We start from the raw sequence: 27,422 nt of genomic DNA, 5'->3' as shown, positions 1-27,422 counted from the left end.
GTAGGCCATCTGACTCCTTGATTGACCATTCAATAAGATCATGGCTGACTTTCTCATGGACTCAGCTCCACTGACTCACCCACTCACCATAACCCGTAATTCCTAAACGGTTTTGTCTTTGCCTTGAAAAACATTCAGCGAGGTAGCCTCAACTGCTTGCCTGGGGTGGGGAATCCCACCGATTCACAACCCTTTGGGTGAAGAAGTTCCTCCTCACCTCCGTCCGAAATCCGCTTCCCTCACTTAGAGGAGACTATACCCCCCGAGTTCTAGTTTCACCCACTCGTGGAAACAACCTCCCTGCTTCAATCGTACATATTCCCTTCATCATTTTAGATCTTTCCGTGAGATTTCCCCCACATTCTTCTAAATTCCAATGAGTATGGCCCCAATCTACTCAGTCTCTCCTCATCAGCTGACCCCCCCTCAACTCTAGAATTACCCCAGTGAACTCCCTCTGCACCCCCCTCCAGTGCCCCGACATTCTTTCTCAAGTAAGGAGACCAAGACTATATACATCACCAGGACCCCCTGCAAAATTGTTGGAACTGGCTCTGAAGTTAAGTGATGAGGAAATTTAACTCACGGTTTGCTTTCAGTATCTCGGGACAGATACTCGCTGAAGACATACCTTCTGGTAACATGGAGAAATTTGCAGGAAGGAAACTGGTTGTGATTGTTGCAGGCTGAGAAATAATTTTTTTGTGTGGCAGCATGGCCCCTTGCTGGTATTATTACTGCACAAGTCAGATCCTAGACTGACACTGGGCTGGAGACATTAGCATTTTAAAACTTAGTGGGGCTGCTCTTTCACTGGAACACAACAACAGGATGTTGCTAATCTACTTTTAACAGAAAGACACAAGTAAATTCTGAAAAGAACACATGAAATAAAATAAACAAATCCATTTCCATAGAAACACAGAGTAAAATTCCAATTTCATCTATTCTAAAATAATGACTTTCCAGTACTCAAGCACAAGACACAATTCCCTTCACTGTTTCAACTTATATTTGGGATTTAACTGTTTCTTTTCATTACGTGTCTTGGGAGCTTGATAACCTCTTCCTCAATTATTCACACAATTGAGCTATGACTTTCTCAGCTTTGAATAATCTCTTCAGTGTTCCCATCAAACATGTCTCGTCTGGAACTATGAAACGAAAATCCTTACACAGTGGTCACTGTTCTGAAATATTTCATTTCTTCGGGGGGGGGGGGCTGTGATTGTGCATCTAACTCCAACCAAGACTTACACAAAATGAAATTTTTCCAACTGAAGGCAAGCTCAATGTTTCCTCCATCTATTTACAAACCTCTCCCAATGACAATGCAAACAAATTCCCTTTATCACCCTCGCCACACTATCATTCTCAGGCTGGTTTAAAAATGTCACAGCATTAATCATGAAACAGCTTCATTCTGACAGCCCAATGCCCCAGTTCAAACTCCAAACTGAATGAACTGTGTGAAGATGCCCTGATGTGATTGTGGGTGAGAGAGTACTGATGTTATGCTGGGTCAGAGTGTGAGAATGTTGCACAGCAAGAAAGACAGAGTTGGTCTGAAACCATTTTAGGCGTTTGTAATGCAATCTTTCCATCCTTTCTTATTGAGTAACATTATAGTTCATGGCTTATAGTTTGAGTGAAACATGGAAGAGCTTGTGAATGTGGTCAGTAGCTGACCTTCACTGGTAAACAAAATCCAAGTTAGGCTCTTATCAAACCAGGTGTCACTGTGGGATCGGATTTGTCAGTGGGAATCTAAACTAACCTAATTAACACCATTTTGGGATTATCACAAGTACAACTTTAAAAATACACCCACCAAACAATTGTGTCCATGTGCATAGACCAGGCTGCATCCTGTGGCAGACACTGGTCAGTGCAGGTGGAGAGCCCACATTGACTAACTCCTGTCATTGCATGGAGACCAGAGCTTGCACATTCAGGAATCGATGATGCTAGTCACAGAGCAAAGAGCTAAGAGAAGAATGGCCGGAACCCCTAGGGAAGAGAGAGGGAGACCAGGAGGCAAGGACAGTACTGAAGAGAAGGTTGGGATCAAGGTGGGGAAGCAACTCTGGAATTCTGTGGGAAACGTAAAGACTGGGAGAGTTACAAAACCCAAGGAGTGAAGTTCGGAGGAGAAGGGAAATCTGGGATAGAGGCATGGTCGGGTCAGAGTGAGACCTGAAAGCCAGGAGCCAAGGCAGGTCGCACAGGGACACAGGTACAGAGTCTACACACTGGAGTGGAGAAGACAGAGAGGTGATCTCATTGAAATGTCTCGGCTTCTTCAGGGGCTTGACAGGGTCAATGCTGAGAGGATGTTTCCCCTCTTGGGGCAGTGTAGGACCAGAGGGTACACCCTCAGTTTAAGACTGACATGAGGATGGAATTTGTTTTCTCAGTGGGTCATGAGCCTTTGGAATTCCTTGCCACAGAGAGCTGTCGGGGCAGCGTCCTTGTGTCTATTTAAGGCTGAGATGGATAGATTCTTGATCAGGGGAATCAAGGGTCACAGGGAAAGGGCAGAGAAGTGAATGTGAGATGTGTCTGATCAGCCATGATCCTACTGAATGGAAGAGCAGGCACGACGGGCTGAATGGCCTCCTCCTGTTCCTATTCTAATGGACTGAGGGTGAAAAGTGCTGGAGTAGACAGGAAGTGACAGAACAGGAAGTCAGGCCAATGGTGTTCAATTGAAATCAACACAGCAGAAAAGTGAGGCTACCCCAAATCCCAACTTCCTGTCGGTGTGAAACAGCAAAATAGCAGAGGGAGGGCTCCCAGACAGAGGTTGTTAAAACCTCACCAATACCCGAGAAGGAACACAGCCAGCAGAAGTGGAGCACCAAATGAATGAAACATGAAAAGCGATAAAAGCCATTGACTGAAATCAGTCAGCTTTATTTCCAATGATTCAGGATAGAGTCAGCAGTCCCATAGGAAATAGTTGGTTTGATTTGGAAGAGTCTGCATGGATTTCTAACAGGGAAAGCATGTTGAATTTTTAAATAATTCATTCATAGGTTGAGAGTGTCACCAGCATTTATTGTCCATCCCTAATTGCCCAGGGGGCAGTTAAGAGCCAACCACATCGCTATGGGTCTGGAGTCACATAGAGGCCAGACCAGGTAAGGGTGGCAGATTGCTTTCCTGAACCAGATGGGCTTTTCCCAATAATCAACAATGGATTTACACTATAATTAGACTTTTAATTCCAGATTTTTATATAATTGAATTTAAATTTCACCATCTGTCATGGTGGGACTTGAACCTGAATTCCCAGGACATTACCTGGGTCTCAGGATTAACAGTCCAACAGCAATACCACCCGACCATCGCTGACCGCTAACTTGAATGAACTTACTGACGTTTTATGAAGAGGAAACAGGAAGGCTGAATGAGGGAAATGCTGTTCACGTGGTGTATGTGGATTTGCAGAAGGTGCTCAACACAGAGCCACACGACTGATTTGTGAGGAAGGTTCTTGGTCATGGTATACAACGGAGAGTGGCAATGTTGATCCAAGACTGACTGACTGATAGGAAACAGAGAGTTACAGTCAATGGACATTGTTCAGGTGAGAGCAAGTTTTATTGTGGGGTTCCCCACAGGTCGATGATAGGTTTTCCTGAATTATGTTCATGATCTAGGTTTTGGTATGCAGGGGACACTTTCAGAGTTTACAGATGACAGCAACCTGGGAAGAATTGGAAACTCGGAGGAGGACAGCGTGGAACTTCAAAAGGACATTTGGCTTGATGGTAGGAAGCAGAGGGTAATAGTGTAAGGATACTTGTCAGACTGGAGGCCTGTGACTGGTGGAGTGCTTCAGGGCTCCGTGCTGGCCCCACTGCTGTTTGTTATCTATATCAACGATTCGGATCAGAATGTACACGGCATGATTAGTAAGTTTGCTGGTGACACTAAAATAGTCGGTATCAGGGACAGTGAAGAAGGTTATCAGTAATTGCAGCAGAACCTTGAACAGATGGGGAAGTGGGCCGAGAAATGGCAAATGGAGTTTAATACAGAGAAGTGTGAGGTCTCGCATTTTGGAAAGTCAAATCAAGGTAGGAGTTTCGTGGGCCTTAAGGGGTGCAGTGGAACAAAGGGACCTTGGAGTTCAGGTGAAGTGGAGTCTCAGGTAGACAGGACAATGAAGAAGGCTTTTGGCACACTGGCCTTCATCAGTCAGGGCATAGATGTTGGGAAGTTATGATGCAGTTATATAGGAAGCCGTGCTTGGAGTATTGTGTTCAGTTTTGTTAACCCTGTTTAGGAAGGATATCATTAAGCTGGAAAGAGTGCAGAAGAAATTTACAAGGAGGTTACCAGGACTCATGAGGCAGAGTTGGAGAGATTGGACAAGCCAGGACATCTTTCTTCAGAGTGTAGGAAACTGGGGGGTGGGGGGGGGGGGAAGAGAGGGGGCGGGAGGACACCTTATCGAACTGTATAAGATCATGAGAGGCATGGGTGGGGTGAATGCACTGAGTCTTTTTCCCAGGGTTTGGAGAAATACATGGATAGGAAAGGTTTAGAAGGATATGGGCCAAGTGCAGGGAGATGGGGTGAGTGTGAATGGACACTTTGGGCCGGAGGGCTCCATGACTCTATGGCATTGAGTGGGTGGATAGGTGACAGTGAGAGAAATCGGAGATGATGCACTGAAAGACAATCTAAAATCGGGGGTACCATTCCAAAGGAGCAGAGGTTCCTGAGTGTTTCCATGAACAGATCAGTGAAGGTGGCAGGACAGGTGGAGAGAGCAGTAAATAAAGCACACAGTGGTCTCAGCGTTAGAGATAACAGCATCGAACACAAGAACAAGGAGGTGATGTTGAGTTTGTATAAGACACTTGTTAGACCTCAGCTGGAGTAATGTGTCCACTTGGGCACATTATGGGAAAGATGGGAACACATTGGAGAGAGTGTAGGAGGGATTTCCAAGAGTCTTTCCAGGGATGAGGATAGGTTGAAGAAGTTTGGAATGTTCTCCTTGGAGAGAAGGAGGCTGAGAAGAGATTTGAGTGAGGTTTTCAAGACCAAGATGGAATAAGTACATCAAGAGAAACTCTTCCCACACAGGCACAGATTGAAAGTGATTTGCCAAAGACACAAATGTGAGGTGAGGGGAAACCTTTTTCACTCAGTGAGTAATCAGGGTATGGAGGTGCAGGTAAGCTTGGCTTCAATCAAAAGGAGATCATTATTTAAACACAAAGAATGTGCAAGGTTATGGGGAAGGAACAGGAGATTAGCACCAGCTCATTTGAAGGCTCAGGTCAGGCTTGCTGGGCTGAATGGCCTCCTTCCGGTCTGGGGGAGGGGGTATGGCTGGAAGAGTTCCTTTCAGCTTGGACAAGTTGATGTGGTCTGCAGCTGACTGAGAGGAGAGCGAGCCAATGTAAGTGGCATTGACACAGAGCTGCCCTGTCAGCTACTGGCTGTGCGCAAGGTAGATTTAATCCTGGTGTGAATCTGCTGAGGGAACAGAAACATGAAGATTGCCTAATGTGAAGCTGTTAGCAGTGGGCCTCACCGGGTCTCATTCCAAACTCAACCAACCAGCTGAGTAAGTTTGGAAGGAGGGGAACGTAACCAGAATCCTGGAATGGGACAGCCTTACTTTCAGGTTAATGTCTCTCATTCAAGAATTCTTGGTGGAAATGAGAAAGGAAACCCCCAATGGCGAACCTACAGAGTTATAAACTAAACAGTGATGTGAATCTATTCAATTGGAGCAGATACGATGAGCTTAGCTTGGTGAAAGCTGTCAGTTCCAATGTCACGAGTCCCTGACCAGACAGTGCGTCTCTTCTTCATCCACCTGTTCTGAGGTTGACTGGCAGGGACACTGGTAACAGACCTCGAAACTGGGGCAGTGGTTCTGGTGTGGACGGACTCTCAGAGGCACTGCTGCCTTCCTTCAGACGGGGAATGTCAGGAGACCTGGAGAAGTTCAAAACACGGAGACCTGTCTCCTCCCGGTGCAAGACCTTAAACCATGGCCATTTTCCCCTTCCCTGGAAAAGGGAGTTCCTGGCATGCTTCATCTGAGCACAGACAGACAAGCAGCACAGCACAGCACAGCACAGCGCAGTGCAGCACAGCTCAGTGCAGCACAGGACTCCCTCCACAGCTGCTGATTCCCAGAGCCACTTACTCCCTGGTCCAAAAGGGTTCAGTGCGAGGGAGGGGACTGTTACAGAGACCGAGAGCTGGGAGGCTGTGAGGGCATCAGTTCAGTGACACGAGAATTTAAACATTCAGCTGTTCCTGGAAGAGAAGCAGAGAGAGACACCAGAGGGAAGGATGGGTGAAGGAGACCTGGGGATGGGCACTTGCAATGGGATGGCCATGAAGGTTCTGACAGGATCTGAAGAGTTCAACAAGGAAGCACCACCATCAATCTGTCGGAATGGTATTCCCGAGACACCAGCGGTGCTCGCACACCCAGGGTCTGCTCACCTTCAGCACTGCCATGTTACTGAACGTGTGGCACCACATACTGGTGATGTTGGTCTTGGTATGTGTGATGTGGCATCCTGCGACCTGCCAGCCTCCATAGCCGTTGAGAAGCTCAAAGTTCCAATGGGCAGCCACCTGGTCTTCACCCGTTTGCCAGTGACGCAGAGATACCAGGATAGGATCCCTGGCCTCACTCACACCACAACCATCTAGGAAGCAGCAAGACAGAAAAAGACAACATGAAATCACCGGTCCCATTCTGCATGCAGCCAGTGACCAGCACCTCCTCCCACAGTCCCCCCCACCCCACAATCTGGAACCTTCTACTGGCCTGCTTTGGCTGAAGGATTCCCCCCAAAACGCTCTGTCCCAATGAGCTCGAAATCCCTCCTTTCACAAAATTCCACCATCAAAGTCTCTGCATCCGGCCAGGGAACTAATGAGCGTTTGACACGCCTGACTGACTGTGTTTGTTCGAGCAACCAGAACTAATACTCCCACTGGGAGAAGGGATGTGGGGGGACTGTGGGAGACTTCTTCAGGGATAAGGAAGAGATTTCTGGAGCGTTTGGATCAGTATATCTGTCAGAATCAGTGCCTGTGGCAGAGGCTGACATCATTCCTGACGGAAAATGAGGCGGGCGATCATTTTACAGATACAAGACATTTACTACCCAGTTCTTGCAGCTCTTGGTATTCCTGGTAAATAAGACAACTTTGTTAGTAAATGTGTGATCGGCTTTTCCACAGAAAGATGAGAGTCTCAGCTGGGTTCTGCTGCTGTGACTTGTCAGAATTTAAGCTCATCACGTACGGTCACTGTTTCATCTTGGAACCTGTTTGAGTTTTTTGAGACCTTCAGTTCCTCTTTCTCAGTGAAGGATGTCAGCTGGAGATGTTGAATGGGTATTGTCAGAGCGATTTAAGGAAGGGGTAGAGAAGGAAGAACATCACCTGGAATTGTTCCTGTATACATTTGTTGTGATCAGTGGGTGAGGATTACACAATGTCTGATGCAGAAACACTGTCATGTCAACCAGCCTGATCAGTAAATGCCTTTGTTTCTCTTTCTCACTAGTCAACCTGGTGGCGATTATCATCCTGTCTCAAGGGAACTGTGGTCTCTCCAACTGCATCAGTTATTACATGATTGCCATGGCAGCAGCGGATCTAATGGTGGTTATCTTTGATGTGATATTTACTCAGATTAATAACCTTCTTTTTCCATATTGCTTCCTGGATATAACTGTTGTGTGCAGTCTGAAATCTGTCCTGTTGTATATATCCACTGACAGCTCACTCTGGTTATCTGTCGCTTTCACCTTGGATCGCTTTGTGGCCATTAGTTGCCAGAAACTGAGATTAAGATATTGTACAGGGAAAACTGCAGTTATAGTGATATCAGCTGTATGCACTCTGTTCTGTATCAAAAATATTCCTGTGTACTTTACCTACACATCTATCGATACGTATAATAATGTGGAATGGTTTTGTGCTGTACGCCAAGCCTTCAACTTGGATCTTGGGTGGCAGGTGTTTGAGTGGCTGGATTCGATCTTAACCCCATGTCTTCCACTTTTGCTGATTTTGCTGCTCAACGTTCTGACCATCAGACACATTCTAGTGGCTGGTAAAGTCCGCAGGAGGTTTCGGGGAGATCCCAACAATAACAAACACGCTGATCCCGAGATGGAGAGCCGGAGAAAATCCATCGTTTTACTACTAACTGTTTCAGGCACCTTCCTCTTGTTATGGATGACATTTGTTTTAAATTTTCTGATTTATCGGTTTACAGTTGCTGACGTACCGGATGGTTTCAACAGCCCTGCGAGTATTTTCACTGAAGTAGGATTTATGCTTCAGCTTTTGAGCTGCTGCACAAACACATTTATTTACACACTGACTCAGACTAAATTCCGAGAACAATTGAAGAATATGGTCAGATATCCTTGGACACAAATTGTTAAGTGTCTGAAATGACAAGAACAATTGGAGATGACTCCGTTGGAAACATAAATCCCTTCAAAGCAAGTCACCATTTGGCCTTTACAACTGTGCCAGATCTTTACCAGAGCAATGAAAAAAAATCCCAATCCAAGGTACCTTTTCCCTGTAACTCTCTGACTTTCACCCTGTCCAATCTTCATCCCATTCCGTTTATAATGCTGGGATTTTATTTGCTTGTATCAGCATTTCAAGTTCCCTTTACAGTGCTAAGGTTCTGTGGGAGAAGTTTTTCGGAAGGCCCAATCCCAGGATGAAGATGTCAAATGTAAACATTACTTTGTAGTGTGTCCCCATTGCTGCCTTTTGTGTTGTTCAACAGCAGGAAGGGTTTTCGAGCTGAGAGTGTCCTTTCACTATGTCCCTAAAATACACAGTAACAAGCAGTGAGAGTGCTTCCCACCATCAACACAGAGCCAGTATAAAGGCTGGATCCTTACCTCACTGCTCTCAGAGTACCTGCTCAGTCAATAAGCCCATTCTCGGTGTCCCAGAAAGCGGTCATTCCCACACACCGTCCAGGCAGACAGTCCGGTTCAGCACTGTGGGATGCTGATGTTGTTGGAGGAACTCTGTTGTGGTTCAATATCATCGATTCTGAGACACGATTTGGAAGGAAGGGAATTCCCTGGTTCCCATAAGGCCAATGCTGAGTCTAACATTTCATCCTGAATCCACATCATGGAACAGTTCAGCCTGCTCACAATGGGAATCTGGCCCCAGTGCAGGACCCTGGTGGTAATGTCCTGACCTCTAGACCAAGAGCCCCAGGTTCAGCCTACACCTACTCCAGCCATGTGGCCCAGTGTCACTTTGAACGAGGTGATTGGAAAATTTACCCAAATCGGAGACTGGCTCCCAAATGTGACATGACAACAGTCTCTCCATTTCCAACTGACCGGGATCTGGGAAAGCCCCTGATCTTTTTCTTGGTCAGGAAGGAGGTGAGGATTTGCATCCGGCCATCAGAGAGGAATGCAGGGTCCTTGGTTGGAACGGAGTCATTGATCCCGAGGGTTTTAATTCCCTCTCCCTATCGTATCAGCCCTCTCATTCAGGGAGGTGGGGAGTCAGTGAAAATGGGGGGTTCAGGGAGATTTGGGGGGGGGGGGGGGGGCGGTGACACAGGGAGATGGTGGGGGACAGGGAAACGGTGAAGCTGAAAGACTGCATATGGTGTTCAGTGTCTGTCCAAGCCATTCACAAAGTTTCTTGGCCCCAACGGGAAATTCCAACTGTTCAGTGATACCTGCAGTGTATTTTTTATTCAGTTTTTAAACCGTAATATTTCAGCTTTGATAAAAAAGGTAGGAACTTTTGATTATATAGAAGTATTTAAACCAATAGAAAGTCTTGAGCTTAATTCGACTCTCCAAAAAGGGAGTAATGTGCTTGGTGTGGAAAGCTGTCATGAATAGTCACCTCAGACCCCCTGGCGTACTGCACTTGCACAAAATGGGAAATAAGGGATGTTCCCTCATGGCTCTGGGTACATCTGCAGCTCCTGGCTAACCACATTTCTGAGCTGGAGCTGTGGGTGCAGTATCCCCAATCCCGAGACAGCCCATCCCGTGAGGTGGGCACACTGCCACTGAGAGGCACACAGGCAGAAAGGTACAGGCTCAGGAAGGAGGTGCAGGAGTCCCGAATGGTCATCTCCCTCTCAAGGAGAGGGGGGGGGGGGAGAGGTGAGACACAGGACATATTCCCATCTGTGTGTCCCTGCCTTCTTCCAGGGACAGACTTCCTGCTCTGAGCTATTACATCATGGGGTTACCTTTATTGGCCAGTGCACTAAGTACAGGAGTTGGGAGGTCATGTTGCGGCTGTACAGGACATTGGTTAGGCCACTGTTGGAATATTGCGTGCAATTCTGGGCTCCTTCCTATTGGAAAGATGTTGTGAAACTTCAAAAGGTTCAAAGAAGATTTACAAGGATGTTGCCAGGTTTGGAGGATTTGAGCCATAGGGAGAGGCTGAACAGGCTGGGGCTGTTTCCCCTGGAGCATTGGAGGTTGAGGGGTGACCTTATAGAGGTTTACAAAATTATGAGGGGCATGGATAGGGTAAATGGACAAAGTCTTTTCCCTGGGGTGGGGGAGTCCAGAACTAGAGGGCATAAGTTTAGGGTGAGGGGGAAAGATATAAAAGAGACCCAAGGGGCAACCTTTTCACCCAGAGGGTGTCTACCATCTTGCTGACAGCCTGACATTGTATGTTCCTCCAAGCATCTTGTGGGTTACCCTGGGAATCCAAACTAACTCAGATTACTGCAGGGTGTCAGATCAGACAGCCCAGCAAGTACCACCGAGACCACCCCTCCTCCTCCAAGTCCAGGAGAATGAGGCCATTCAGTTCATCATGCTGATTCCAGTTCTCTGCATGGGTTTATTCAAGCCTGTCGACTGTCTCCCTCTGTCTGAATAACCATCCTGTCCCCTGTGTGATGCCTCCACCACATTTCTCGGCCTGGGTGAAAAGGCCGATGTCTCTCCCTGCTTCCTTGTGAAAGTGCCCGCCTGTCTGTGCCTACTTGATCTGACACCCTTCTCCACAGGATGTCGTGTCTCCTTCTCTTCTCTCCTTCTCAACCCCACAGGCCCTTCCTGAGAGGGAGAAGGACTAAGGCAGGTAGGGGGTATGAAAGTGGACATGACATGGTGCTTTCTGTCTGTTTCACCCCCTTAAACTTCCCAACAGTACTCCTCACACCAATTAGCAGCTGAACTCACTCCGTAATCACATTGGGATCTTGCTGTGCACAGTTCAGCTACCAAGATTCCTACATTAGAACAATGGTGACCCCCTTTGATATGTCAGTTCTCTTTCTCCCTCTGTCAGTTTGGTGCTGCATTTCTCACTGTATCTGACTCCTTGTGATTGACCTTCCCACACTGTCGCTGGGCTACGTGGGATCTCAGTCCCTCGCCAGCTTCCGTTCCTTCCATCAGCTTCTTCAATGCCCAAGGAGGGGGCACCATGAGGCTGGCTCTCCATGACATCCAGCCTCTTGGAGCAGTCTGTCACTGAGAGCCAAGTTCAACTGACCTCTTTGCTCAGACCAGTGGAGGCCAGGGCTGATGGCTGGCATTGCTCAGGACAGTCTGACTCAGTCAGTTCACACACTTCCAGGGGTCACAGTGTCAGAGAGAGCCCTCCCACATGAGCAGGCCTCAGTTAGCCCTGTCCACAGCCCTCTCAATCTTGGCACCGAAACCCTCAGTAACCACCTTGGGTCCGACAGGCCGTTGGAATATCAGAACAGGAGGAGGCCATTCAGCCCTCCTCCTATCATTGGGACTGAGCCAGAGGAGCAGGTGAGGGAGAAGTCCTCCTGGAACACAGAGTGCTCACCTCCCGCCTAGCAGATTGGCTGAACATTGGAGGTTTGGGCTATACTCCTGAACTTGCTCATTCACAGACGTGGAGCCTGATCCCTCAGTGCCTGTGGCTGGCAGACCTTCCTCCAAGTCAGGCCTTCCTGCCCCTGAGAGGTAGCGCTGTCAGACCCAGGAGGACCCAGCTTACCAGGGAAACAGGGCGTCTGAGAACAGCTGTGGACTCAGAGCTCCCCTTGCTGCCTGCCCCAGATACACGCTCACCCTCTCCTTCTCTCTCTCTCTCTCTCTCTCTCTCGTGGTGTCCCTGCCAGACTTGGTCTGTCCAGTCAGTCAGTACTCGGAGTGGCTCACCTGTCCCGGTGAAGATGACTGGGGTGGAGGGACTCCTCTGTCTACTCTGGTCAGCGAGATTACTCGAGTTCCCGGTGCTGGGGAACAGCTTCCCATTACGGAACACCACAAACTGCAGACGGCAACTGGAGCTGTTCCCACCGGGGCCAGGGGCTGACTGGGAAAACAGGGATAGAGGCAACTGCACTGAGGCCAAAGCAATGCTGTTCTGGAGGGACAGAGAGAAGGAAAGGAGTTACAACCCCGGGCACACACTCACACCCTCAGCCCGCCCCGACACTGACACACACACACACACACACCCTCAGCCCGCCCCGACCACACACACAGACACAGACACACACACACACACTCACACCCTCAGCCCGCCCCGACCACACACACAGACACAGACACACACACACCCTCAGCCCGCCCCGACATTGACACACACTCACACACTCACACCCTCAGCCCGTCCCGACACTGACACACACTCACACACACACACTCACACCCTCAGCCCGCCCCGACACAGACACACACACACACACCCTCAGCCCGCCCCGACACTGACACACACTCACACACTCACACACACACACTCACACCCTCAGCCCGCCCCGACACTGACACACACTCACACACACACACACTCACACACTCACACCCTCAGCCCGCCCCGACACTGACACACACTCACACACACACACACACACACACACACACACACACTCACACCCTCAGCCCGCCCCGACACTGACACACACCCTCAGCCCGCCACGACACTGACACACACTCACACACACACACTCACACCCTCAGCCCGCCCCGACACAGACACACACACACACTCACACACACACACCCTCAGCCCGCCCCGACACTGACACACACACACACACTCACACACACTCACACCCTCAGCCCGCCCCGACACTGACACACACACACACACACACACACACACACACACTCACATCCTCAGCCCGCCCCAACACTGACACACACACTCACACCCTCAGCCCGCCCCAACACTGACACACACACACACACACACACACACTCACACCCTCAGCCCGCCCCGACACTGACACACACACACACTCACACCCTCAGCCCGCCCCGACACTGACACACACACACACTCACACACACTCACACCCTCAGCCCGCCCTGACACTGACACACACACACACACACACTCACTCACACACACACCCTCAGCCCGCCCCGACACTGACACACACACACACACCCTCAGCCCGCCCCGACACTGAGACACACTCACACACAGACACACACACACACACACACACACCCTCAGCCCGCCCCGACACTGAGACACACTCACACACAGACACACACACACACGGCACAGACTGACTGACAGACACAGACACACACACAGACACACGGCACAGACTGACTGACAGACACAGACACACACACACAGACACAGACACACGGCACAGACTGACTGACAGACACAGACACACACACAGACACACGGCACAGACTGACTGACAGACACAGACACACACACACAGACACAGACACACGGCACAGACTGACTGACAGACACAGACACACACACAGACACACACGGCACAGACTGACTGACAGACACAGACACACACACACACACGGCACAGACTGACTGACTGACAGACACACACACACACACACACACACACACACACCGGGCACACACACAGACACACAAACACCAGGCACACACACACCGGGCACACACAGACACACCCAGACAGTGACCCTGTGTGCCAGTCAGAAACATCGAGCTCCTTACCTTGACGGGGAAGTTTCTCAGAGAGCCGGTGAGGTTCCCAGTGTTACAACGGAAGCTCAGTTGTGGTCTGGTCCCATGCACCTGGCCTTCCCTGTTGGGGAACGGGTGCTCCCTCTGGAATGCTGTGCAACTGAGACCCATGTATCCGGCCGGCTTCACCAGGAACGCTTCCACGGCAATGTTTGTAGACACCTGTGGGGAGACAGTCCGAGCTTCTGAAGGTCAGCCCCAAACCCCATTGTCATCTCATCCCAAACACAACTCCTCCATTTCCATCCCAACCCCATCGCCACTTCCCCAAATCCCAATCTCTCACAGGGATTGTCCATCACCCACCTCCCCACCTCAACATCACATCCTCCTGTCAGCAGCAAGCTACTGGGTGAGGGAAGGTTCCCACAGTGATGGGATCTCCCTGTGCCCCGTGGAGATGGAGTGCCTGCAGTGTGGGATCTTGCTGCACCTCCCTGTCGGTGTGAAGCACAGACGGCCTCTTCAACCCAGATGCCCCCTGGCAGCTGGCTGTGGGCAAGGGACCACAGAGAGTGCTCAGAGGGAGTGGGAGACCAGGGAAGAAAGAGACTGATCCAGGAGAGAGAGAGAGAGAGAGAGAGAGAGAGAGCGCGTGAGAGAGAGAGTGAGAGAGAGAGAGCAGGAGAGAGTGAGAGCAGAGAGACGGGGGTGGAGGGGGGTTGGACAGGGAGCCTGAGAGCCTGGGATGGATGGAGAGTTTCCCGGAGCGTTACCTTGGTGATGGCCTGGGAATCCGACGCCAGGGTGAGGACAGCGATGTGTTCGACCGATCGGACAATCCTGGAACAGGCAGCACTGTCCTGCTGTGCCATCCATAGAACATGTTCATCCACCAACATCATATTACTGGCCATTTCCACAACCAGGTCGCTGAGCTGCAGGGGGGGTGGGGGATGGGGGGAGAGAGGGTGGGGAAGGTCAGTGTTTCTATCGGAATGGGAATTTCACATCCACCAGCAGCTGGTCCCTCATACAGGAGAGTGGCAAGGTGATGAAACAGCATTTGCACTGTGACACCATCCAGAAACCCCCAGGCTACCCCGTCCCAGTGTCCATTCAAACGTCCCTCAGGCTAGCTCAACCCTTCTCACTGCAATAGGACCCTGCTCCAATCCCCCATCACATCTCCCTGGAATATGGAGAAACAGATCTGTCTCCCAGGTCCTTCCATCACCTCGACCCTAACAGTCCGACAATTCTGCCTGGCACTTACACCTTGATCCAGTCAGCACTGTGACCTGAATGGGATCGAGTCAGCACAGGGCACTGTGAATAGAACTGGATCCTGTGCTCCTAGGACAAAAACAGAAGTTGCTGGAGCAACTCAACAGGTCTGGCAGCATCTGCGGAGAGAATCAGAGTTGAGGCTTCAGGTGCAGTGACCCTTCCTCAGAACTGATGGCAGCTGGGGAGAGGATGGGAGATGTGTCGGGTGGTGGGGAAAGGAAAGATGCAGGTCTTTGTTCGCTGGAGACAGAGATGTTGACCAGGGAGCAGGGTGGTGTACTCAAGTGGCAGACATCCGGAAACTCGGGGTGTTCCTATTTGGGACAGAACGTAGGTATTCTGAGAAACAGTTCCCACTGGAAGGGAGACCACATTGTGAGCAGTGAATGCAGTAAACTAGATTGGGGGGAAGGGTAGGTCAGGTGTGGTTGGACACGTGGAGACTGAAATGGGTAGGTGTTACAGGGGGAAGGGGCCCTGGGGATATTTCCAGCATCCACAGCTCAGTGGCTGTTTTGAGCAGTGCTTCCTCGTGCTGTACGGTTGGTGTCTAAAGTGTCTGGTCCTAAATACGCCGGCTGCCGTTCAAACAGATTGAAGCTGACACAGCAACATTACACGTCCCGAGTGTGGGGTTAGGGTCAGCCCAAAGGCTGGTACACACACCCGGAGGCAGGAGGAGCACGCAGTCAAACAGAAAGAAACCGATACATTACATCATGGATCTCAGCGGTGAAGCTGATGAATTTCTCAATCATCTGAGCCACGTAAATGACGTCCATCATATCACAGAAATTGGCAGCTTCCACTGTGTAGGCCAGCAACTGATGAGCAAGGGTCAGGGCATTGGAACTGTTGATGGGCATCTGCAGACCACCCATGCAAGGGGAGGGGGGGGGAAGAGAGAGAGAGAGAGACAAAGGTCATGCACCCAAATATCCAGCCTGAAATGTGAAAAGGTCATGAATATTCCATCACAGTGTCCAGCACATTCTCAGGTACACAGGTAGTTGATCAATGTCAACACAGAGATCCACCATAAAGTGACATCAAGCTGCCCACCACCCCGTCCCATCCCGTCTCCACCAAACACGAGGTCAGTACAGTTGCTCGGTGAATGGGCTGGATGAACCCAATGGGGGGGGATTGGTCAGTCTGCTGCTGTGCAGTTGGTTCAGAGGAGCAGCAAGGAGTCTACACAGGCATCCAGACAGCTCCCAGACAGGCCAGGAAGTTAGCAGCTGGACTACAGGGTGGGAAAATGCAAACTTGGCAGGAGGAGACATTCCAGAATTGCGGAGTAGAAGGGGGGGGGGGCCATAGGAGACCAATCCCAAACCAGACAACGTGCAGGAACAGCTGGTGGTTGGGAATGCCAAGGAGATTGGAGGGAAAGGGATAATTCACTCTGTCAGAATTGGTGGAATCACGTGAGTGTGTGCAGTTGACATCACCTTCTTTAAGAAAGGACAGGAGACAGGAGGCTGTTCAAAACTATGCAGCAAAGGTTCCACCATCTCATTCCAGAGAAAAGGACCTTCTTGGCTGAGGACAGCTGGGTCAGATCGAATCTGCACCCATTGGTGCAGGGGAATAGTCTGAGCTGAGCAGCAGCTCTCGCACGCCTGGGCTGACTCACCAGGATGAAGGTGTACAGGACCCGGGTGTAGTCATTGGTGTAGAGACACTCGGAATAATCCGCCTCCTCCCACTGGCCTGAGCGCTGGCATTTCCGGGAAGTCCTCTTCTCCAGGGAGACTCCGTTGACAGAGCTGGAAGGATAGGGATACTGCAGGCACGGCTGGTAGACTGTTATCCCAGCCAGAGTTCGAGGCCACCTAGCAGAGAGAGAACAACATCCTGTGAGACAATACAAACCAGATCCTGCTCAGTGACCAGTGCTGGGACCCCTATTGGTGAAACACATCGAAATGATTGGGTGAAGATTGCAGATGGTCTGGTTTGTAAGTTTGTGGATTATACAGAGAATGGGGAGCTGCAGATAGTGAGGAGGATTGCCAGAGGATTCCGACAGCCTGGAGACTTGGGCAGAGAAATGGCAGTTGGAGTTTAATGTAGACAAATGCAAGGTGATGGATTTTGTCGGGTTAAATACGGAAGGGAGGTTTACCATAAATGGCAGAACTCTTAGTAGCATCAACATACAGAGGGATCTAGGTCGACAGGTCCACGGTTCCCTGAATGTGGCAACACAAGGAGATAAGGTGTTCAGGAAGGTGTACGGCATGGCTGCCTTCATTGGTCACAGTGTTGGGTATAGAAATTGGAAGGCATGATGCAGCTATTGTAGAACTTCAGTTAGGCCACATTTGGAATATTGATCTAGTCGTCACACCATGAGAAGGATGTAGAGTCTTTGGAAAGTGTACAGAAAATGTTTAAGAGGATATTGCCTGGTTTGGGGTGTGTTAGCTATGAGGAGAGATTGGACAAACATGGTTTGTTTTCACTTGAACATGGCACTGACTGAAGTTTACAAAATTGTGAGATGCGTGGATAAAATGGATAATCAGAGTCTTTTTCCCAAAGTAAAAATGTCAGTTAAAGAGAGAGAGAGAGAGAGAGAGAGAGAGAGAGAGAGATGGAGAAGGTGTGTGTGTGCTGGGCAATAGCAGGTAGAGAGAGAGAGAGAGAGATGGAGAAGGTGTGTGTGTGCTGGGCAATAGCAGGTAGAGAGAGAGAGAGAGAGATGGAGAAGGTGTGTGTGTGCTGGGCAATAGCAGGTAGAGAGAGAGAGAGAGAGATGGAGAAGGTGTGTGTGTGCTGGGCAATAGCAGGTAGAGAGAGAGATGGAGAGATGGAGAAGGTGTGTGTGTGCTGGGCAATAGCAGGTAGAGAGAGAGAGAGAGAGATGGAGAAGGTGTGTGTGTGCTGGGCAATAGCAGGTAGAGAGAGAGAGAGAGAGATGGAGAAGGTGTGTGTGTGCTGGGCAATAGCAGGTAGAGAGAGAGAGAGAGAGATGGAGAAGGTGTGTGTGTGCTGGGCAATAGCAGGTAGAGAGAGAGAGATGGAGAGATGGAGAAGGTGTGTGTGTGCTGGGCAATAGCAGGTAGAGAGAGAGAGATGGAGAGATGGAGAAGGTGTGTGTGTGCTGGGCAATAGCAGGTAGAGAGAGAGAGAGAGAGATGGAGAAGGTGTGTGTGTGCTGGGCAATAGCAGGTAGAGAGAGAGAGAGAGAGATGGAGAAGGTGTGTGTGTGCTGGGCAATAGCAGGTAGAGAGAGAGAGAGAGAGAGATGGAGAAGGTGTGTGTGTGCTGGGCAATAGCAGGTAGAGAGAGAGAGATGGAGAGATGGAGAAGGTGTGTGTGTGCTGGGCAATAGCAGGTAGAGAGAGAGAGAGAGAGATGGAGAAGGTGTGTGTGTGCTGGGCAATAGCAGGTAGAGAGAGAGAGAGAGAGATGGAGAAGGTGTGTGTGTGCTGGGCAATAGCAGGTAGAGAGAGAGAGAGAGAGATGGAGAAGGTGTGTGTGTGCTGGGCAATAGCAGGTAGAGAGAGAGAGAGAGAGATGGAGAAGGTGTGTGTGTGCTGGGCAATAGCAGGTAGAGAGAGAGAGAGAGAGATGGAGAAGGTGTGTGTGTGCTGGGCAATAGCAGGTAGAGAGAGAGAGAGAGAGATGGAGAAGGTGTGTGTGTGCTGGGCAATAGCAGGTAGAGAGAGAGAGAGAGAGAGAGATGGAGAAGGTGTGTGTGTGCTGGGCAATAGCAGGTAGAGAGAGAGAGAGAGAGATGGAGAAGGTGTGTGTGTGCTGGGCAATAGCAGGTAGAGAGAGAGAGAGAGATGGAGAAGGTGTGTGTGTGCTGGGCAATAGCAGGTAGAGAGAGAGAGAGAGAGAGATGGAGAAGGTGTGTGTGTGCTGGGCAATAGCAGGTAGAGAGAGAGAGAGAGAGATGGAGAAGGTGTGTGTGTGCTGGGCAATAGCAGGTCTGGACAGCAGGGGGATCCCTTTACCCACACAGCTCAACCTTCTGCCTTACTGCCCTGGCCCTCAGCTTTCATTGTCAGTGTGCTGCAGCCTGCCCTCACAACACTCAACTGCAAATTACAATCCCATCCTAACACGGTGCTCCAGGAAGGCTGAAGGAACAAGGGTCCCAGGGCACGGCTGTTTCCCTGGGGTTGCACTTTGACAGAGCAGACACCAGGCTCATGCTGTTATCCAATGGGGTAGTGGGGTCTGTCATAGTGTCCTTCCCCATATTACCGAGCCTCCCACAGCCAGCACAGCCTGACTGAATACTGCCCTTTTCCAATGTCGTTCTCACTCAGAAATAACGAGACTGAAAACAAGCTAACTCTGTCGACCAACACCACGTCCTGTTTTTGTATTTACAGCTGGACCCTCGAGGCTTCCCCTGAATTTCCCGAGGCTCAGTAAACTGGCTGAGAGCACAGTGCCAAACGACACCAGGACTGACCTCCAGTTAGACAGCCAGTATGTTGGCAGGGAGCACTGTCACATGGCTCACCCTGGGGTCTCAACAGACCTGAGCAGAGACCCCAGGGAGCCTGGCCCCAGTCTGGGAAGTATTTGGGCAGAGTGTCGAGAGCAGGACTTTCTGTATGTGCCCTGACCCCTGGCTGTGAACAGGGAGGTGCTGAATCACAGAAGGCACAGTGTGGGGAGATCCTGGCTCTGTTCAGCAGCTCTGTCTGTGGAGTTATGAAACTCGTTGGGCCCTGGCCTGGCTCACTGTGAAAGCATCTCACGTACACTTTGACAATCGGATTCAGGCTTTCTTGAGAAAGCAGAGAAGCAAATCACAGTCTTTGTCCAGCCTCAGATGGGCGGGGAGTCACGTTTTTTTGGGAACAACCTGACAGGTTCTCCCTCCCTTAGTGTATCTACGACATCCAGCCCGGCCTCTGGACTCTCTCAGATATTCCCTCTCCTGCCCTCAAGCTGGGCCTCTGCATTAATTCAAACCACATTTCCACTCAGGAGGAGACAGTGTCTCCCAGTTTGAACCAGCCCGTGTTATACTTTCTTGCACTGCCAAATGCATTCCAACACCTATCGCTCGTGGCCTGCAGACATTACCAGTGCCATTTAAAAACCCCTTGTTCCCACACGCTTTTCAAAAGTATACCCTGTGAGTTCCTGCTTTAACCCTTTGGTAACTGTCTCCCCAGCTCTGTGCCAAGCACTCAGTGATGAAGCAGCTCAGCCTGACTCCCTGAGTGTTGCTGGGGTGGGGGGGGGGGGGGGGGGGGTTGGAAAAGATCCCATGACTATATCTGAAGGAGGACTGTCCTGAGGCCAACATTTACCCCTCAACCAAACAACACAACATCATGGTGCAACAAGACAGATCCCACAGCAAGGACACCACCAAACGCTCAACACCTCACTGGTGGCAGAGCTTCTGGGAGCTCTGCAGATGATGACAGGTTTTTCGCAAATCATGAGGGGCAGGGATCGGGTAAACAGCCAAGGTCATTTTCCCAGGGTCAGGGAGTCCGAAACTAGAGAACATAATTCGAAGGTGAGAAGGGAAAGAGTTAAAAGGGATCTGAGGGGCAACATTTTCACGCAGAGGTTAGTGCATGTGTGGAACAAGGTGTTAGAAGTGGGTACAATTACAACATGTAAAAGACAGTTGGATGGGGACATGAATAGGAATGGGTTGGAGGGATATCTGCCAAATGCTGGCAAATGGGACTCAATCAGTTTCCGATATCTGGCCGACATGGACAAGTTGGACCGAAGGGTCTGTTTCCAGGCTCTATAACTCTGACTTCCCTTCTCCCTTCTCCCTGCTGATGTTTCTGAGGATACAGCTGTCCGTGCTGGAAGTGGGACTTGTTTCTTGGGAGGTACAGCTGAAGATAGTGAAGACAGCCCCCTGTTCGAGCTGAGGGCAGACAGACATCCACTTTGTGGAAGGAGGGAGACACAGCCTCAGTGATGGCCATGGGAAAGTTCACTGAAACTGCCCCATGTCGGTCCAGCTCAGTCTGACAATGCTGCTCATTCCGGTGAAAGGTCGCTGGACTGAAACAGTAACTCTGTTTTCTCTCTCTCTACCCTCTGCACAAAGGCTGCCAGAGTCTCTCTAGGTGATTCTGTTTCTGTCTGACACTGCCCACTCCCCCCCAGTGTACGTACACACACAGACACAGACACACACACACACACACACACACACTGACCTGAACTCTCCCCTGTTGTTTGTGACCTGTTCAGCCTGACAGTACGTTGCAGATGTGTCGATCACCACAATGTCCACTTTCCTGGAGACTTTGCCACGTGATGTTGTGATGACACACTCCCATTCCCCACTGGCAAGCAGGTAAATGTTTGAAAGGATTAGTTCACTGCAAGACACAAGCATGAAGATCACTTTAACCCTTGCATCAACTGACTGCAATTCAAAAGGAAGGAAGGTGCCTTTCAGTCACTGTCACTTCAGTACATTGAGTACAGGAGTTGGGAGGTCATGTTGCGGCTGTACAGGACATTAGTTAGGCCACTGTTGGAATATTGCGTGCAATTCTGGTCTCCTTCCTATCGGAAAAATGTTGTGAATCTTAAAGGGTTCAGAGAAGATTTAAAAGGATGTTGGCCAGAGTTGGAGGATTTGAGCTATAGGAAGAGGCTGATCAGGCTGGGGCTGTTTTCCCTGGAGTGTCAGAGGCTGAGGGGTGACCTTATAGAGGTTTACAAAATTATGAGGGGCATTGATAGGGTAAATAGACAAGGTCTTTTCCCTGAGGTTGGGGAGTCCAGATCTAGAGGACATAGGTTTAGGGTGAGAGGGGAAAGATATAAAAGAGATCTAAGGGGCAATGTTTTCACCCAGAGGGTGGTACGTGTATGGAATGAGCTGCCAGAGGAAGTGGTGGAGGCTGGTACAATGACAACATTTAAGAGGCATTTGGATGGGTATATGAATAGGAAGGGTTTGGAGGGATATAGGCCGGGTGCTAGCAGGTGGGACTAGATTGGTCTGGTCAATATGCACAGCTTGGACCGAAGGGTCTGTTTCCATGCTGTACATCTCTTTGACATTGTGAGGTTGCAATTGGAAATGATGACAATGTCAGGTCGACACAGAGTTCCAGCCCTAGCTCAGATTGATTCTCACTCACTCACGCTCCCAAGGAGTCGACAAGTTTATGAATAAGAAAAGAAAAGATCAAGTGTCCAAGATTGGGGAAAAGGAAGCTTCGAAAGATTTCATGACAGGCATGAGAAAAAGATTCCATTCGGGACTAACCCTCTGAACCCAACAATATTCTGACCACTGCTCTACCATCAGTGAATCCTTTATCCCAAGGTGATAGGGTTGTTACAAAGGCGTATGGTGTGTTGTGTCCAGTTCTGGTTGCCTCATTATAGGAAGGGTGTGGAAGCTTTAGAGAGGGTGCAGAGGAGATTTACCAGGATGCTGCCTGAACTGGCAGGCATGTCTTATGAAGAGAGGTTGAGGGAGCTCAGGCTTTTCTCATTGAAGTGACAAAGGATGAGAGGTAACTTGACAGTGGTGTTACAAGGTGATGAGGGGCAAAGAGTGTGTGAATAGTCAGAGACATTTTCCCAGGGCAGAAATGGCTATCACTAGGGGGCATCATTTGAAGGTGATTGGAGGAAGGTTTAGGGGAAATGTTTGAGGGAGGTTCTCTACACAGAGAGTGGTGGGTGTGTGGAATGCACTGTCAGCGGTGGTACATGGATGATTGGAAAATGAAGGGTATGTAGGTTAGTCTTCGAGTGGGATAAAAGGTCACCACAACAGCGTGGGCCGAAGGGCCTGTATTGTGCTGTATGTTCTATGTATGACTCTACCTTGGGCCAGAACAGCTACAATCAGTTTCCTTCGGGTGAATGTTTGTGCAGTCACTGGAAGCTCTTTCCCTTTAGCTGTTCTCTCTCCCTGGGCCACTCCATGCACATTCACCGAACTGTTACTCGGACCTTCCAAACAAATCCCTGCCCATTGAGAACTCAGATGCCTCTAACCTCGAACACACATTGCTTCTGCGTCTGTGCATGTCCATGGTCTGGGGTGTCTATGTTGGTGTCTGTACGTGTCTGTGTCCAGGTTTGTGTGTATATGTGTGTGCCTGTGTGCATGTGCAAGAGTGTGTGTGTGTGAGAGAGAGACAGAGCATGTGTGGAATTTTGGAATTGTTGCTTTTCAGTGCACTAAACCAGGAGCCCTGATCTGATGCGATAAGGAATGTAAACACCTTATTAAAAGTGCATGCACTCAAGCAAAGCTTCAGACACGCTGACACCACTCCCAATTACAAATCTAAAATGGAAGTGAGCCATATCTCCCTGTTCCTTATACACTAAATACCAAATTGCAATTTAACTTCAACTAACGTGTCGTTCCTGGTGAGAGAGACTGCTTGACAGTGGGGGAAAGTAAGCACAGGAAGCTGCTGTGTTTGTGAAGTGGTCATTGCTGGGATTCCCTGGGGCTGTTCTTCAGGAGTTGGTAGACTGTGAGTGTGTTGAGAATACCTGGATATCAGAGAGCAGTCATGAATCAAGCTCTCCACAGTGATTGCAGCTCCGTCCTCCTGCGGCTGCACCAACATGTTGTTATGGTACCACAACACCCTGGTGCTGTTGTCCAAATAGGTCGCGGTGCACAGGAACGGCAGCCGATCCCCTTGGAAAACTACCTGCCGAAGGGATGGAATCAACTGCAGGATTGGCAGCTCCAGTGGCCCATCTAGATCCAGGAGAGAATTCAGTAACATCAGTTCATCAGCAAGCAGAGGTTATCAGCTTCCCACTGTCCCACCCTTTCAAACCTCCTGTGTCCCCAGCCTTGCCCCACAACCCAACAATTCCTCTCTGCTGGGAGTGTGTCTGTGATCCCCTTTCAGGGATTATTCCTGAAGTTGCTGTCACTGCCCTCCCAGACTTCATTTCTCTCCAAACTAGACTTTGTTCAGAAAATTTATCCAAAATCACATCGCTGAACATGCCCTCCTGAGTACCAGAGTTTGGAATCAAGTTTAACTTGTTACCAGCCAGCTTATTCCACTCACTACGATGATAACAGTCTTTGTTGTTGTGAAATCCATCCCGTCCCAGGTCCACACCACAGAGGGGAGAAACATTTCACATTCACTCATTAAAGAAGGTGCTATTGATCGAACCTTGTGGACACAGCACGCCTCATCTGGACGTGCCCCAATGTGTTTGTGGGATTCGGGATTTCACCAGCCCACAGCCCACAGTCACTGTGCTCTGACCCCAGACAGCAGCTACAGCCTGCCCCAAGCATCAGTGTGACTGTCAGCACACAGTCCCTGGGCTGGGCTGCAACACTGAGGGCTGACACTGAGGACCACTGCCTGCTCTGGGAGACTGGCTTCCCTCCAATTGCTGGACTGACTGCCCCAGCTGCTGCTGGCCTCAGTATGTGTCTCCCTCGAACCCTGGTGCCTGGAGCTGGGCAGCTCCTCCCAGTACAGGTACACACTGCACTGAGGAGGTTCCCTCACTCACAGCCCCCTCAAGGGAAACATACTGAAGGCACTGAAACACCAGGCCTGGACAACAAGCAGACATGCCCAGCTCCATCCTGCAGCTTAGTTAGGGAGAGCCGGCAAACTCTGTCAAATGGTGCAACAGATTCCTCTGGGATCCACTTGGCAGGATCCCGTCTCCTCTGGGATCCACTCGGCAGGATCCCGTCTCCTCTGGGATCCACTCGGCAGGATCCCGTCTGGTCTGGGATCCACTCGGCAGGATCCCGTCTGGTCCGGGATCCACTCGGCAGGATCCCGTCTGGTCCGGGATCCACTCGGCAGGATCCCGTCTGGTCCGGGATCCATTCGGCAGGATCCCGTCTGGTCCGGGATCCACTCGGCAGGATCCCGTCTCCTCTGGGATCCACTCGGCAGGATCCCGTCTGGTCCGGGATCCACTCGGCAGGATCCCGTCTGGTCCGGGATCCACTCGGCAGGATCCCGTCTCCTCTGGGATCCACTTGGCAGGATCCCGTCTCCTCTGGGATCCACTCGGCAGGATCCCGTCTCCTCTGGGATCCACTCGCCAGGATCCCGTCTCCTCTGGGATCCACTCGCCAGGATCCCGTCTCCTCTGGGATCCACTCGGCAGGATCCCGTCTCCTCTGGGATCCACTCGGCAGGATCTCGGATCTAGTTTCGCTGCAGGGACCAAGGGTGCTACGTGCTGAGCTTAGTGTGAAGGTGTCCATCAGGTTCTCCTATGGGGCCCGGAGATATGGTCCAGTCCGACCACATCCCGCTCTCTCGGCAGTAAGATGGTGAGGGCCTAACTTCCCAATACTGGGAAGAGGGACAGCCTCACTTCTCCCAGTGCTTCAGTTCTGAGGCGATGTCGGTCACTCACTCGCGGGCGTGCATGTACACACACACACACACACACACACACACACACACAGACACACACACACACACACACACACACAGACACACACACACACACACACACACACACAGACACACACACACAGACACACACACACAGACACACACACACAGACACACCTCTGGAGTCTTGGCAGATGCAGCGTGCTCACGAAGTTAAATATTGACCAGCTCCTTCAGCCATATGCCGAGAACAGCAAAGAGGTTTCACCCTGAATTTAGCACAAGGGTTTTTCAGGAGCAGGAACTAGTGGCCGGACAGCCTTTCTTCAGTCCCTTTGTGCTCCTAGCCCACTTCACTCCCGATTGGAAAGCCCCCATATGCACCCTGACCCAGAGCCTCCAGCACAGCCAGCAGTTATCACTCATCAAGTCATTTCCACGCAGTCTTGGAATGAACATACAAATGATAACAATGACCTTTCAATGACCTCTTGGAATTAAACTGCCCCAGATATTCCACAAAACTCACAATCAATCCATTCTTCCACAATCCTTCCAAACCAAACTCCTCCAAGAAGCTTTAATAAGTAGCATCTTTGTTAAACACACTGGAAAATGATTTGTACAAACGTTCAGCTCACCTCCAAACTTCCACACTTTAATACATGGCTTGTCAGATCAAAAGGAGTTTGTCAAAACTGGGAGCTAACTTCAGGACAGAATCTGTCAGAGGCTGGATTATGGAAAATCCTTCAGTATCTTACACCAGCTTCCAAAGCAATCGTGAATTCCTCACCATTTCACAACCATGTAATTTGACTTTCCTGGTGTGACTGAACTGAATCAAGACAATATGAAGGTCAGCACCATTACTCAACAATGTCCTGACCGTCGGAAGCTTGCATCAGGACTGGTCACTGAGTCCAGTCAGTGGCTCACTCCTCATTCTCTCATCCCCCACCCAGTCTGATCCCACTGTCCCCTCTCTCGCCACATACTGTTTAATATCCCACCCAGTCTGATCCCACTGTTCGCTCTCTCCACATTCCCTTTAATATCCCACCCAGTCTGATCCCACTGTTCCCACTCTCCACATTCCCTTTAATATCCCACCCAGTCTGATCCCACTGTCCCCTCTCTCGCCACATACTGTTTAATATCCCACCCAGTCTGATCCCACTGTTCCCTCTCTCCACATTCCCTTTAATATCCCACCCAGTCTGATCCCACTGTTCCCTCTCTCGCCACATACTGTTTAATATCCCACCCAGTCTGATCCCACTGTTCCCTCTCTCGCCACATACTGTTTAATGTCCCACCCAGTCTGATCCCACTGTTCCCACTCTCCACATTCCCTTTAATATCCCACCCAGTCTGATCCCACATACCGTTTAATATCCCACCCAGTCTGATCCCACTGTCCCCTCTCTCGCCACATACTGTTTAATATCCCACCCAGTCTGATCCCACTGTCCCCTCTCTCGCCACATACTGTTTAATATCCCACCCAGTCTGATCCCACTGTTCCCACTCTCCACATTCCCTTTAATATCCCACCCAGTCTGATCCCACTGTTCCCATTCTCCACATTCCCTTTAATATCCCACCCAGTCTGATCCCACTGTTCCCACTCTCCACATTCCCTTTAATATCCCACCCAGTCTGATCCCACTGTTCCCACTCTCCACATTCCCTTTAATATCCCACCCAGTCTGATCCCACTGTTCCCTCTCTCTCCACATTCCCTTTAATATCCCACCCAGTCTGATCCCACTGTTCCCACTCTCCACATTCCCTTTAATATCCCACCCAGTCTGATCCCACTGTTCCCACTCTCCACATTCCCTT

General features: G+C 50.2%; 1 protein-coding gene across 5 annotated transcripts in view; it reads right to left on the bottom strand.

Annotated features, from left to right (window-relative positions):
• adgra2 (adhesion G protein-coupled receptor A2) overlaps positions 1-27,422 on the bottom strand; it is a 145,276-nt gene that overhangs the window by 23,080 nt on the left and 94,774 nt on the right. For all 5 annotated transcript variants that reach the window (XM_072553877.1, XM_072553876.1, XM_072553880.1 and 2 more), the window contains 8 exons: positions 23,725-23,938; positions 21,405-21,569; positions 16,871-17,069; positions 15,948-16,097; positions 14,718-14,879; positions 13,972-14,163; positions 12,183-12,390; positions 6,487-6,695 (listed from right to left, as the gene is read on the bottom strand). In XM_072553877.1, coding sequence (XP_072409978.1) covers positions 6,487-6,695; positions 12,183-12,390; positions 13,972-14,163; positions 14,718-14,879; positions 15,948-16,097; positions 16,871-17,069; positions 21,405-21,569; positions 23,725-23,938 — 1,499 coding nt within the window. The remainder of the gene's footprint in view (positions 1-6,486; positions 6,696-12,182; positions 12,391-13,971; positions 14,164-14,717; positions 14,880-15,947; positions 16,098-16,870; positions 17,070-21,404; positions 21,570-23,724; positions 23,939-27,422) is intronic.

This window comes from Chiloscyllium punctatum, chromosome 35 (genome assembly GCF_047496795.1).
Source record: "Chiloscyllium punctatum isolate Juve2018m chromosome 35, sChiPun1.3, whole genome shotgun sequence".
NCBI lineage: Eukaryota > Metazoa > Chordata > Chondrichthyes > Orectolobiformes > Hemiscylliidae > Chiloscyllium > Chiloscyllium punctatum.
This window is presented reverse-complemented; position numbering and strand designations above follow the sequence as displayed.